Source organism: Pygocentrus nattereri, chromosome 12 (genome assembly GCF_015220715.1).
Source record: "Pygocentrus nattereri isolate fPygNat1 chromosome 12, fPygNat1.pri, whole genome shotgun sequence".
NCBI lineage: Eukaryota > Metazoa > Chordata > Actinopteri > Characiformes > Serrasalmidae > Pygocentrus > Pygocentrus nattereri.
The window spans coordinates 36,458,726-36,470,991 of NC_051222.1; the positions used below are offsets into that span (position 1 = coordinate 36,458,726).

The 12,266-nt window shown below is 44.4% G+C and overlaps 1 protein-coding gene across 1 annotated transcript; it reads left to right on the top strand.

Moving 5' to 3' along the window:
• The first annotated feature begins 322 nt into the window (after window positions 1-322).
• Window positions 323-6,545, top strand: LOC119264733 (B-cell receptor CD22-like). Its single transcript, XM_037543483.1, has 7 exons — window positions 323-621; window positions 3,417-3,665; window positions 3,830-4,096; window positions 4,187-4,274; window positions 4,405-4,450; window positions 4,604-4,839; window positions 6,344-6,545. The coding sequence occupies exons 1-7, from the start codon at window positions 354-356 to the stop codon at window positions 6,399-6,401; spliced, it is 1,212 nt and encodes a 403-aa protein (XP_037399380.1). The 5' UTR covers window positions 323-353; the 3' UTR covers window positions 6,402-6,545.
• The last annotated feature ends 5,721 nt before the right edge of the window (window positions 6,546-12,266 follow it).

The following is a 12,266-nucleotide window of genomic DNA, read 5'->3' on the forward strand; positions in this document are numbered from 1 at the left end:
ACATTTCATTTAATAATGTCATTAATTAATAAACTCTTCCAGGCTCCTGTGATGAGGTCATTGAGAATGGCTCCTCCTCTTCCTCTGGTCTTTCTGCTCATGACTGCTGGTGAGTCAGTGTTTGTTGTGGTTTGTGGTTTCTCTCAGAATCAGCTCAGTGGTGTAGAGTAGCTGCTGGAGTTGGAGAGGAGAGAAGTGAAGCTGTAAGCTACAGTAACTCTGACTGTCTTATGGGCTCCAGACTCTGTAATCAGCTCTTTCATGCATCATATGTTTCAGGAGCTTTTGGAACAAAGTGGAGTGTGAAGTACAAGCAACAGGAAATCTGTGCTTTAAAAGGATCCACAGTGTTTATGAACGGAACTTTTACTCACCCAGAAGGTCTCACAGTGAAGGAGACTTTCTGGGGTAAACACACAGGGGTGGAGCTGACTGATCTGAGGAAAGACCCAGATTATTCAGGCAGAGTCGAGTTTTTCACTGATGATCAGAAACACTTCTCCCTCAAACTGAGTGATGTGATGAAGAAGGATGAACATCAGTTCTGCTTCAAAATCATAACAAATGAAAAAGAAAAAGAAAGATGGACAGGTTATCCTGGAGTTCAGCTCAGAGTTACAGGTGAGTTAATCAGCCCATTGTCCAGCTATAAGACACAGCTCTGGATTCAGAGTAATGTTTATTCATGACTGCTCTGAATATTCATGTTGTTTTATCATCACTGATTTTATTAATCTGCTCTAATGATGTTCAGCTTCTGTTCTGATTCACTCCTACATCATTTTATCTGCTCTTACTCCTCATTCAGTTCATCTGCTCACATCTGAAAATGTTTACTTTCTAAACTGGCAAGAATATTATTTAACTATAAATTCTAAGAATAAACTCTCAGTAAATGTTAACCCACCCACCCCCAATACCACCCCCACCCGCCCCCACCGCCACAAAACAAAACAAAGAAGAAAAAAAAAAAACATAAAATCACTGGAAGGACAAAACTGTCTTGTGTTAGAGGAAAATAGATTTTTAAGTTTTTCTCAAAATTGAGCACTGAGCTTGATTCTCTAATAAAAAGTGAAGCTCCCCAGTTTAGAAGCAGAATAGCAGAAAGGGTCTCACAGAGTTTTCTATATTTTACAGAAGATCACTATGTGAAGATCTAAGATCACATAGTGGAACATAAATAGACAGATATTCTGTGATGTCAGCAGTTCTTTAAAGTAATTTTGAAACTTGTAAACCAGTAAAAGAACAGTCAGTGTAGCTCTTTTGAAACAGGAGTGATATGATCTCTCTTCACTGATTTTCTTATGATCTTTGCTGCTGCATTTTGTATGAGTTATAGAGAATATACTGTTTTCTTGGGGAGCCCTGTAAGAAGAGCACTACAGTAATCAACTGTACTTGTAGCAACGCCATTAACAAGTTTCTCTGTATTGATTGGAAACGGCGAAACTAAAGGCCCTAAAACTGAACTTGGTGGGACTCCACAATAAATGCTTTTTTATGAATAATCTGAACTCTCTATTAACGAAAAATATTTTAAACTATTGTAAAACTGTGCTTGTTATACCTACCCAGTATTTAAGATGCAACAATTTATTTTTTTCTATGTTTTTCTATGTAATTCGGTGCATCATGGTACATCTTCCACTCTGTGGATTCAAAACAGTTCCAAAATGTGAAGATGATCTCCTCAATCCATTGATAGACTGATCTGGTTTCAGTTTAAATCTTTGTTCATATGCCGAAGGCAGGGCAGGGTACAGGTTTGTCACTGTCCTTGATAGTGATGTAGCAGTGGTCAAGCATCTGTTCTCTTCAGGTAGAAATTTAATGTGCTAGTAGCATTTGGGCAGAACCTTCTTCAAGTTTGCCCTTCTTAAAGTCCCCAACTACAATAAAAGCAGCCTCAGGGTGAACGTTCTCCAGTCCATTAATGTTTTCATTCAAAACCTCCAATGCACGTGACGTATCTGCCTGAGGTGGGATGTAGACTGTGGTGAGACTGACTGAGCTAAAGTCCCTGTGCAAGAAAAAGGGTCGAACCGCTACATCTGCTCCCCATCAAGAGTTCACCATAACACATACCCCTCCGCCTCTGCCTTTACTAGAGTCCAGAGCTCTGTCCTGATGATAGATGGAGCAGTTGGTCAGTGTGATGCCTTTGTTTGATATTGCTGTGGATAGCCACATCTCTGTGAGCTCTAAATCACGGCAGCTCTCGATGTCACGCTGAAACCTGATCCATGATGTACTGCAATTCAGTGTTGTACCATGACCCTTAGTGGTAGGCTTTCAGCTCTGGTGGTAACTGTCAAAACATGATGTAAAACACGATAAAAACACCTTGGTGATGGTACCGACTTCTGTTATTCCTGCTAAACTTATAGAGATTTGCAGGAAAACTTTTTGGAAGAAGCTTATATTAGCCTTTTATTGTTAATCCTGCATCATATGTTAGCTCTTCTCTTCAACTCAGCATTTCAAGAATTTATTTAGTGCTGCCAGGACGTACAACCACATCAGGTCATGCCTTGGACAAACTCTCAGAATGTAAGGGAGTGCATTGCCCAGACTCCTCCGAGAGATTAAATGACTTCTCAGCTCCCTTCTGACTCGGAGTCCGAGACAGACTACATTGCCCACAATCCTAACAGGGATCACATGACTTCTGGCACTCCTGTACAGACCTATCAGAGCTCACAATCCCTTGATTACTAAGAGATGTCGCCTGTGTATACTTATCACATGTCTAATTCAGGTAGTTTGTAAGCTCGGGCTTTAGTCTTAGTCAGTGCGAGGTATTGCTTCCTGGTGAACTTACTGAGCGTTGATTCTGATTGGATTCTACTGTTATTTGAACTTTGCTTGTTTATTCAGTCTGTTTTGGTTGTCCCTTTTGTACCATTGCCTTGGACTTCTGCTCTGTGTTTTTGGAACCTATTGGCCTGCCTTTTGACTACGTCTTCTGCCTTGCCCTGTTGTCTTGTTAGCTTGGTGTTGTGATCACCATTGTGATCCTTCTCCGCTTGGTTTTGACCCAGGCTTGTTATTTGACTACATTTTCGCCTCGTGATGATAAAAACCAATCTTATCTGTTTTATCCACACACGTCTGAATTCTACTGAATGGTTAAAATTACCATCTGAAAAATGTGACATTTTAATAGTTTGATACTGTATTCCCATTCAATTCTATTATGGTCGGTGCGCCTGCTGCATACATTTTTGGTGGCTCACTATCAAAACATCTGCATTAATTAATGTTTTTCATGTAAATTATATGTACATGAAGTTAGCTTGAGTTTTATCATGGGAAAAAAAATAAGGCCAAATCTGTGTAATTCTCATGATTAAGATTCACTGACTTTACAGCTTTTCCCTTGTAATCTGATGTTCCTCTTATTGTCTTAGAGCTCCATGTAGAAGCTCCTGAAGAAGTGACCGAGGGACAAACAGCAGATCTGACATGTAACACCACCTGCAATCTGACTGACCCAACATTCATCTGGTACAAAAATGGACATCCTTTAACCACAAAGACCATCAAGAACAACCAGCTCCACCTGCAGACGGTCAGCAGTGAGGATGCAGGCAGTTATAGCTGTGCTGTAGGAGGATCTCAACACCTCCGCTCTACTGCTCACAGCCTCAGAGTCAGATGTGAGTTTAATGGTTTATCTTTTATTTTCTAGGACGCAGGTCAATATCAAATTACTCATCAATATTTAGAGAAATGGAATGATGGGTTAGATCTTAAACCTCATGTATTGAGTGATGACTAAAGACTACTGATATTAAAATCACCCTATCATATCTGTCTGTAGATCCGCCAAAGAGGGTCTCTTTGTCCATCAGTCTGATGAACTCTGGTGAAATAGTGGAGGGCAGTTCAGTGACTCTGACCTGCAGCAGTGATGGAAACCCACCTGTGAAGAACTACACCTGGTTTAAAGAAGGTGGAACCTCACCTGTAGGATCTGGACACAGTTACAGCATCATCAACATCACTGCTGACCACACTGGACTGCACTACTGTGAAGCTCAGAATGACCATGGAGCTCTGAATGGAACTGTGATGGTCACTGTTAAGAGTAGGTGGTGAATAATAAGAGAAATACTGTATTTCATTGCCCAATTTTAAAATAATGACAGATGAAAGTGCTAAATTATATTTTCTGCAGGTCAGTGTTTCTACGGTTTGTTGACAGTTTTGATTGCAGTGGGAGGAGGAAGTGTTGTTTTCATCAACGTCTCAATCTGCATCTGCCTGTCAGTAAAATATAGCACACATCTCCCTACAGTGAGACAAAATGACTTTGGGCTAGTGACAATGTAATAACAGATGAACGTAGTAAATTAGACTAATTAGAATGTATTCATTTTTTTGCTGTTTCTACAGGATGATGAAAAGAGCTGCTGGTAAGGATCACCATGAGTCACAACAGGTGAGATGGCTACAACTGAAATGACCATGTAATGTAATGATGTACACTAGAAGGTTATATTTGTTTCATGTATGGGAGCCACAGGAGTGTTCAAACCTGGATCACTTCAAGAAAGTGTTGGTGAGATAAGAGTCTTTTCTGCCTCATTTCCAGAACATCGGACATTCAAACTGTTCTCCATGCATGCTTCACTCTCAGGATGATGTCCCCTACACCACCGTTACACGCAGAACATCAAGACCTGCACAGGCTGCTGACTCTGCTGCCTCTGGAGCTGCTGATGTTCTGTATGATACAGTCAGGATTCAGAATAATGAAGTGACCACCACTGACCAGCAAGGGGAGCACCAGTATGCCAACGTAACATTCCACCACCCTGCTGCCACTGGGTGAGTTTCACTGAGCTTTTATTTAAAGTTGACCAGGTGAAGTTTGGTAACACTCTATTTTGACGGTCCAGTGTAAAAGCTTTGTAGATGCTTTCAGTCACATTTAGGTAAATATATATTAAATGCAGATGAACCTGAAGTACAGCATAAAAATTCTATGAAATCAAACTAAATCTAATCCAAACTCCTGTTACAAAACACCGCCTCATTTATACATGCATGTTGTGCGCTTCATGGGTGTATTCTCAGAAAAAGTATCATATTTAAAGAATGATAATGAGGTTTGGCTTTTAACACTATATATGTATATATATATATATATATATATGTAAAGTCTTTATTAAGCCTTAATCAAATAAGGAGCTCTATATAACTGTCTGCTTGTGACTAATTTATTAACCAATACCCTCAGTAAATTAACACCTTCTTAGGTGCACATGTTAACTAGAAAAGTAAGATTTCATGACAGAACAGGGTTGAGTTCATATACTTGTGGTATAGTGGTAACTGCTGATTTTTTGGTAAAGTATCAAAAGAATAAACCAAATTAATGTTTTGTTGATACAATCTGATTTAAATTCAATGTTTACTTAAATACTAACTTTCAAGTTACAGTAAGTGCTGAGCACAATATCGTGATCCATAATACACGATAGAAAGTGCTATAAAATGCTTAACTCAATTTAGTTACTACTTAGCAACAAGCAGCCAGTTTATTAGCCAGTTGTTATTTAGTGACACTTTTTTTTTAATCCCACAAATGGGGCAAATTTCACCTCCGCATTTAACCCATCTGTGAAGTTTAACACCACATACACACTAGTGAATACACACACACTAGGGGGCAGTGAGCACACTTGCCCAGAGTGGTGGGCAGCCCTATGCATGGCGCCCGGGGAGCAATTGGGGGTTAGGTGTCTTGCTCAAGGACACCTCAGTCATGGACTGTCGGTGCTGGGGATCGAACCGGCAACCTTCTAGTCACAGGGCCAGTTCCCCAACCTCCAGCCCACGACTCCCCCATTAGCTTGATTAATGTGTTTGCAGATATTTCATTGATGAGGTTTGACAAGATCATAATAATATAAACCTAGAACGATGTGCACAAGATTATGATGAGTTATTCACAAATAAAGGAGCTGTAGAAAATGTTTATTTCACTAGTTACTGTTTAATATCAGCAGAGCTGAACTCAGCACTGTGAGCAGCTTCACAGAGTTAGAAAATCATTTAGATTCTCAGTGAAATTTCAGAGGCAGAACTTTGTTTTAGGTGCAGCTGCTGTTTTATCAGAAAAAGGTCTCTGGATTGTTTGACTAATTCAGTTCTCATCTCAGCATCATCTGCTGGATCAACACTGAGTGTGTTAAATAAATGGAGAGTAGTGGAGATCATGTTCATTAAAGATGGGAAAGAGTCAAGCTGTGGTTTAATGTTATAAACATATTTTGATCTTCTGTTTTTAGAAATGAAAGGTTGAAGTTTCACCTTCTTTGTTTTGCAGGCCTGGAAATCAATATGTGGATACTTCAGTGATTTACAGCACAGTCAGAAAAGATTAGATCTGCTGAGAACTGCTATTCAGTTGGGTGGGGGTGTTGGGGGGATTGGTATTGATGGATTCTCATCATATATTGAGCTCTTCTTTGTTGTTACTGTACATGAATCTGAACTGTCAGTAGTGAAGAGGATTAAAGCTTTACAGTTTATCCCATCCATCCATCCATTATCTTCCGCTTGTCCGGGGTTCGGGTCGTGGGGGCAGCATCCTAAGCAATGAAGCCCAGACCTCCCTTTCCCCAGCCACTTCCACCAGCTCTCCAAGGGGGATTCCGAGGCACTCCCAGGCCAGCTGGGCGATATAGTCGTGCCAGCGTGTCCTGGGTCTTCCCCGGGGTCTCCTCCCAGGTGGACTCGCCTGTGACACCTCCCGAGGGAGGCGTCCAGGAGGCATCCTAACCAGATGCCCGAACCACCTCAGCTGGCTCCTCTCGACGTGAAGAAGCAGCGGCTCTACTCCGAGTCCCTCCCGGATGACTGAACTTCTCACCCTATCTCTAAGGGACTGTCCAGACACCCTGCGGAGGAAACTCATTTCGGCCGCTTGTATTCGCGATCTTATTCTTTCGGTCATTACCCAAAGCTCATGACCATAGGTGAGGGTGGGAACGTAGATCGACCGGTAAATCGAGAGCCTTGCCTTATGGATCAGCTCTTTCTTTACCACAACAGACCGGTAAAGAGCCCGCATCACTGCTGACCCAGCACCAATCCGCCTGTCAATCTCCCGCTCCTACCGATCCAGCGAAAGCTGAAGTTCGCGGCCTGATGTCCCCAATAGGACCACATCATCTGCAAACAGCAGTGATGTGACCCTGAGGTCACCAAACCGGACACCCTCCATCCCTTGACTGTGCCTAGAAATTCTATCCATAAAAATTATGAATAGAATCGGTGACAAAGGGCAGCCCTGACGGAGTCCAACTCTCACTGGGAATGAGTCTGACTTACTGCCGGCTATGCGAACCAAACTCCAGCTTTGTTTGTACAGGGCCTGAATGGCTCGTAGCAAAGAGCCATGTACCCCGTACTCCCGAAGCACCTCCCACAGAATACCCCGGGGAACACAGTCGAATGCCTTCTCCAGATCCACAAAGCACATGTGGACTGATTGGGCAAACTCCCATGAACCCTCCAGAAGAGTTGGTCCAGTGTTCCACGACCAGGGCGGAAACCGCACTGTTCCTCCTGGATCCGAGGTTCGACTATAAGCCGGACTCTCTTCTCCAGTACCCCTGCATAGACCTTGCCAGGGAGGCTGAGGAGTGTGATTCCCCTGTAGTTGGAACACACCCTCCGGTCCCCTTTTTTAAAAAGAGGCACCACCACCCCAGTCTGCCAATCCAGTGGCACCGCCCCTGATGTCCACGCAATGTTGAAAAGGCGTGTCAGTCAAGACAGCCCCACAACATCCAGAGCCTTGAGGAACTCAGGGCAGATCTCATCCACCCCTGGAGCCTTGCCACCAAGGAGCTTCTTAACTACCTTAGCGACTTTGGCCTCAGTAATGGACAAGCCTATTCCCATGTCCCCAGACTCAGCCTCCTCACTGGAGAACGTGTCGGTGGGATTGAGAAGGTCCTCAAAGTATTCCTTCCACCGCCCAATGACGTCTTCAGTCGAAGTCAGCAGCACACCATCTCCACTATATACAGTGCTAGTGGCACACTGCTTTCCCCTTCTGAGTCGCCTGACAGTTTGCCAGAATCTTTTCGGAGCCGACTTAAAGTCAGTTTCCAAGGCCTCACCAAACTCCTCCCATACACGGGTTTTTGCCTTGGCAACAACTGAAGCCGCAGATCGCTTGGCCTGTCTATACCTGCCAGCTGCCTCTGGTGTCCCACAGGCCAACCATGCCCGGTAGGACTCCTTCTTCAGCTTGACGGCATCTCTCACCTGGGGTGTCCACCACCGGGTTCGAGGATTACCGCCCCGACAGGCACCAACTACCTTACGGCCACAGCTACAGTCAGCCGCTTCAGCAATGGAGGAGCGGAACATGGCCCATTCTGAGTCAATGTCCCCCACCTCCCCCGATATCTGGTCAAAGTTCTGACGGTGGTGTTAGTTGAAGATCAATCTGACAGGTTCTTCTGCTAGACGTTCCCAGCAAACCCTCACTATGCGTTTGGGCTTGCCTGGTCTGACCGGCATCTTCCCCCACCACCTGATCCAACTCACCACCAGGTGGTGATCAGTTGACAGCTCAGCTCCTCTCTTTACCCGAGTGTCCAAAACACATGGCCGCAAGTCCGATGACACGACTACAAAGTCAATCATTGAACTGCGGCCTAGGGTGTCCTGGTGCCATGTGCACTTATGGACATTCTTGTGTTCAAACATGGTGTTCATGATGGACAAACTGTGGTTTGCGCAGAAGTCCAAAAACTGAACACCACTCGGGTTCAGATCAGAGAGGCCATTCCTCCCAATCACACCCCTCCAGGTCTCACTGTCATTGCCCACGTGAGCGTTGAAGTCCCCCAGTAGGACAATAGAGTCTCCAGGAGGAGCACTTTCAAGCACCCTTCCCAAGGACTCTAAGAAGTCTGGGTACTCTGAACTGCACAGACAACAGTCAGGACCCGTTCCCCAACCCGAAGGCGTAGAGAAGCTACCCTCTCGTCCACCGGAGAAAACCCCAACATACAGGCACCGAGTCGAGGGGCTATGAGAAAGCCCACACCTGCCCGCCGCCTCTCACCATGGGCAACTCCAGAAAAGAATAAAGTCCAGCCCCTCTCAAGGAGATTGGACCCAGAGCCCAAGCTGTGTGTTGAGGTGAGCCCGACTATATCTAGCCGGTATCTCTCAACCTCGCGCACCAACTCAGGCTCCTTCCCCGCCAGTGAGGTAACGTTCCAAGTTCCAAAAGCCAGTTTCAGCAACCGAGGATCAGAACGCCAAGGCCCACACCTTCGGACACTGCCCGATCCACAACGCACCGAACCCCTACTACTGCCCCTCCCATTGGTGGTGGGTCGATGGGAGGGGGGACTCATGTAACTCCTTCGGGCTGGGCCTGGCCAGGCACCATGAGTAAATGCCCGGCCACCAGACGCTCGCTGGCGAGCCCCTCCCCCAGGCCTGGCTCCAGGGTGGGGCCCGGTAACCCTGTTCCGGGCAGGGTACACAAGTCCTGTTTTTGTGTCTTCATAGGGGTTATTATGGATCACACTTTGTCTGACCTGTCACCTAGGACCAGTTTGCCATGGGAGACCCTACCAGGAGCTTTTGCTCCAGACAACATAGCTCCTAAGATCATTCAAGCACGCAAACCCCTCCACCACGATAAGGTGGTGATCCAAGGAGAGGGCTTTACAGTTTAATATTTCATTTTTCACTTTCAGTAAATATCATATCAATATGACAGATTAGATGCATTATAAACCCAAATCTTAATTTGTATCCAATTACCTTTTTTATCATTTTAAAATTTTATTTGTATGTTTAAAACCTTTATAGCTTAATAAATAGTTTATTGTTGTGCTTTATTAGGAACTATTTTTTGACAGAAACATATTTCTCTGGGAATTAATTTTTCCTTTTTCAAGATATGAACTCAGTCTTTGTTTTATTTTAAGTCTGACCTTATTGGTATTGAAAGTTTGTTGGATTTCTGTGAATAAAGGCTTCTTTATTAATTAAACTCTCATTTGTAGCAGTTCCTTGATTCCCATTATTTAAACCCCATAAGATTCATTTTACCAGTTTACACTTTGTAAAGTCATTAGTAACTGACAAGTTACACTGAGACCAATAAGATACCAATTTGTGTAGGATATGCTAAAATGATCCCAACAGAGCATCGAGTGTGACCTGCTAATGTGTTACATGGGATTTTTTTAAAATATGAGTAAAATAGGCTGGAAATCCTTGATCCTCTACAGAAGACTGTATGAGGTGCTGTGCAGTGGAACTGGGCTCTGCAGGTTCTGCAGTGCTCTGGGTGGAGGTGGTAACTGCTGCATTAGCATTAGAGAGAGTGGAGAGTTGGAGTTCATTACCCGAGTGATCAATGTTCTAAAAACAGTGACTATTGAACATTAAGACAGATGTTTCAAGTAATGAAGATCTAATTTTCTGTATAAAATTTATTTTATATTATATATATAAATTTATAAGTCGAGGCCATGGAAAAAGACTAGGTAAACTCCTCAGTGGCTAGACACTAGCGGTGGAGGGGATTTGCCTGGAAATGTTTAAGGCTCTGGATGTTGGGGGATGGTCATGTCTGACATATCTGTTCATTTTTGAACAATACACTTGGACTGGCAGATCAGAGCAGAGGTCCCTGTTTTTACACAAAGGGCACTGGAGATTGTGTGCCAACTACCAGAGTATCACAATGCTTAACCTCCCTGGGAAAGGTTATGTCAAAGAGCTGGAAAGGAGATTCTGATTGATGGTGGAATCTTGGACTGAAGAGGTACAATGTGGATTCTGCCCTGGCCATAGACCAACTTTTCACCCTCACACAGGTGGCATGGGAGTTTGTCAATCCAGTCTACATGTGTTTTGTGGACTTGGAGAAGGCTTTTGACCACATTCCCCAAGATAGGTTGTCCAGGAGAATGGGGTCCCAGGGCCACTACTCTGGCACATTTAGTCTCTGTTCTCTTGGACTGAGAGTTGAGTCTATATAGTCAAGCTCATGCACTGTGGCTGTTGGACTCCGCCATTGTTGTGCCTTGTCCCGACTCCTATTTGTGATATTCATGGGACAGGGTGTCAAGGCATAGCTGAGGTCATTATGGGTGGAGGCCAGAAGGTGGCGTCTTGATGTTGCGGATAATGATGTCCTTTAAGTTCCATCACATGAGTTTGCAGCCAGATATGAAGTGGTGGGTATTCAGATTAGCACCTCTAAGTCTGAGTCCATGGTTCTTGGCAGGAAAAGGATGGCATTCCCACACCAGATAAGGGGAAAGGACCTGCCACAGGTGGAAGAGTTTAAGTATTTTGTGGTCTTGCTCACGAGTGATGGGAAAAGGGATTGTGAGACTGGCCACAGCCTGGGACAGGGGTCAGTAAATTTGATCACTGTATCGGTAAAGCAGGAACTGAGCCATAAGTGGAAGAAATAAGCTTTCTTTCGAGGGTGTCAGGCTACACTCTAGTTGATAGACTGAGAAGCTTTTGCATCTATGAGGAGCTCAAATTTGAGCTACTACTTCTCCACATTGAGAGGAGCCAGTTGAGGTGGTTTGGGCATTTGATCAGCATGCCCTCTTGCCGGCTCCCAGTGGAGGTTTACCAGCCACAGCCTGCTGGGATAATGCACTGAGATCATCCTAGGACATGCTGGAGGGATTATATCTCCAAGTTGGCCTGGAAGCAGCTTGGTGTCTCCCAGAATGAGTTGGAGGAATTTGTGTGGGAAAGGGTCAATTGGGATTATGAGCTTTCCCAACTACTACAGAGATCCTATCTGGATTAAGCAGGTTAGTGTGCTAATGATGAGGAAATCATGGACACCCTAGCCTAAAGATGAGAGGGACCATCCTGCTTGTTATTATGTACGGATCAAAAACCAGCATGTTTGACATGCACGCTGGTGCATTAGTGTACAATGCAAGTATAAATTTCACATCTTTGAAGGGATAAATGATCCTGAACAACAGCATATGTTGCCATCCAGATGAGATGTTTTTTTCAGAGAAGGCCTGAAAATGCCAGACTACATTCTGCACATATTATAACTGCTAAGGGTCCAGCCGGCCCCGCCTGCTGCCAGCAGAGGGCGATGGCAGCAAGGTGCCCAGCCTGCACCACCTGTTTCCAGCAGAGGGCGACAGCAGCGAGGAGCCATGGACTAATTATGCTCACTCGGTACACCTGTGGGTTCCCCTACTTGAGGAAGGCTG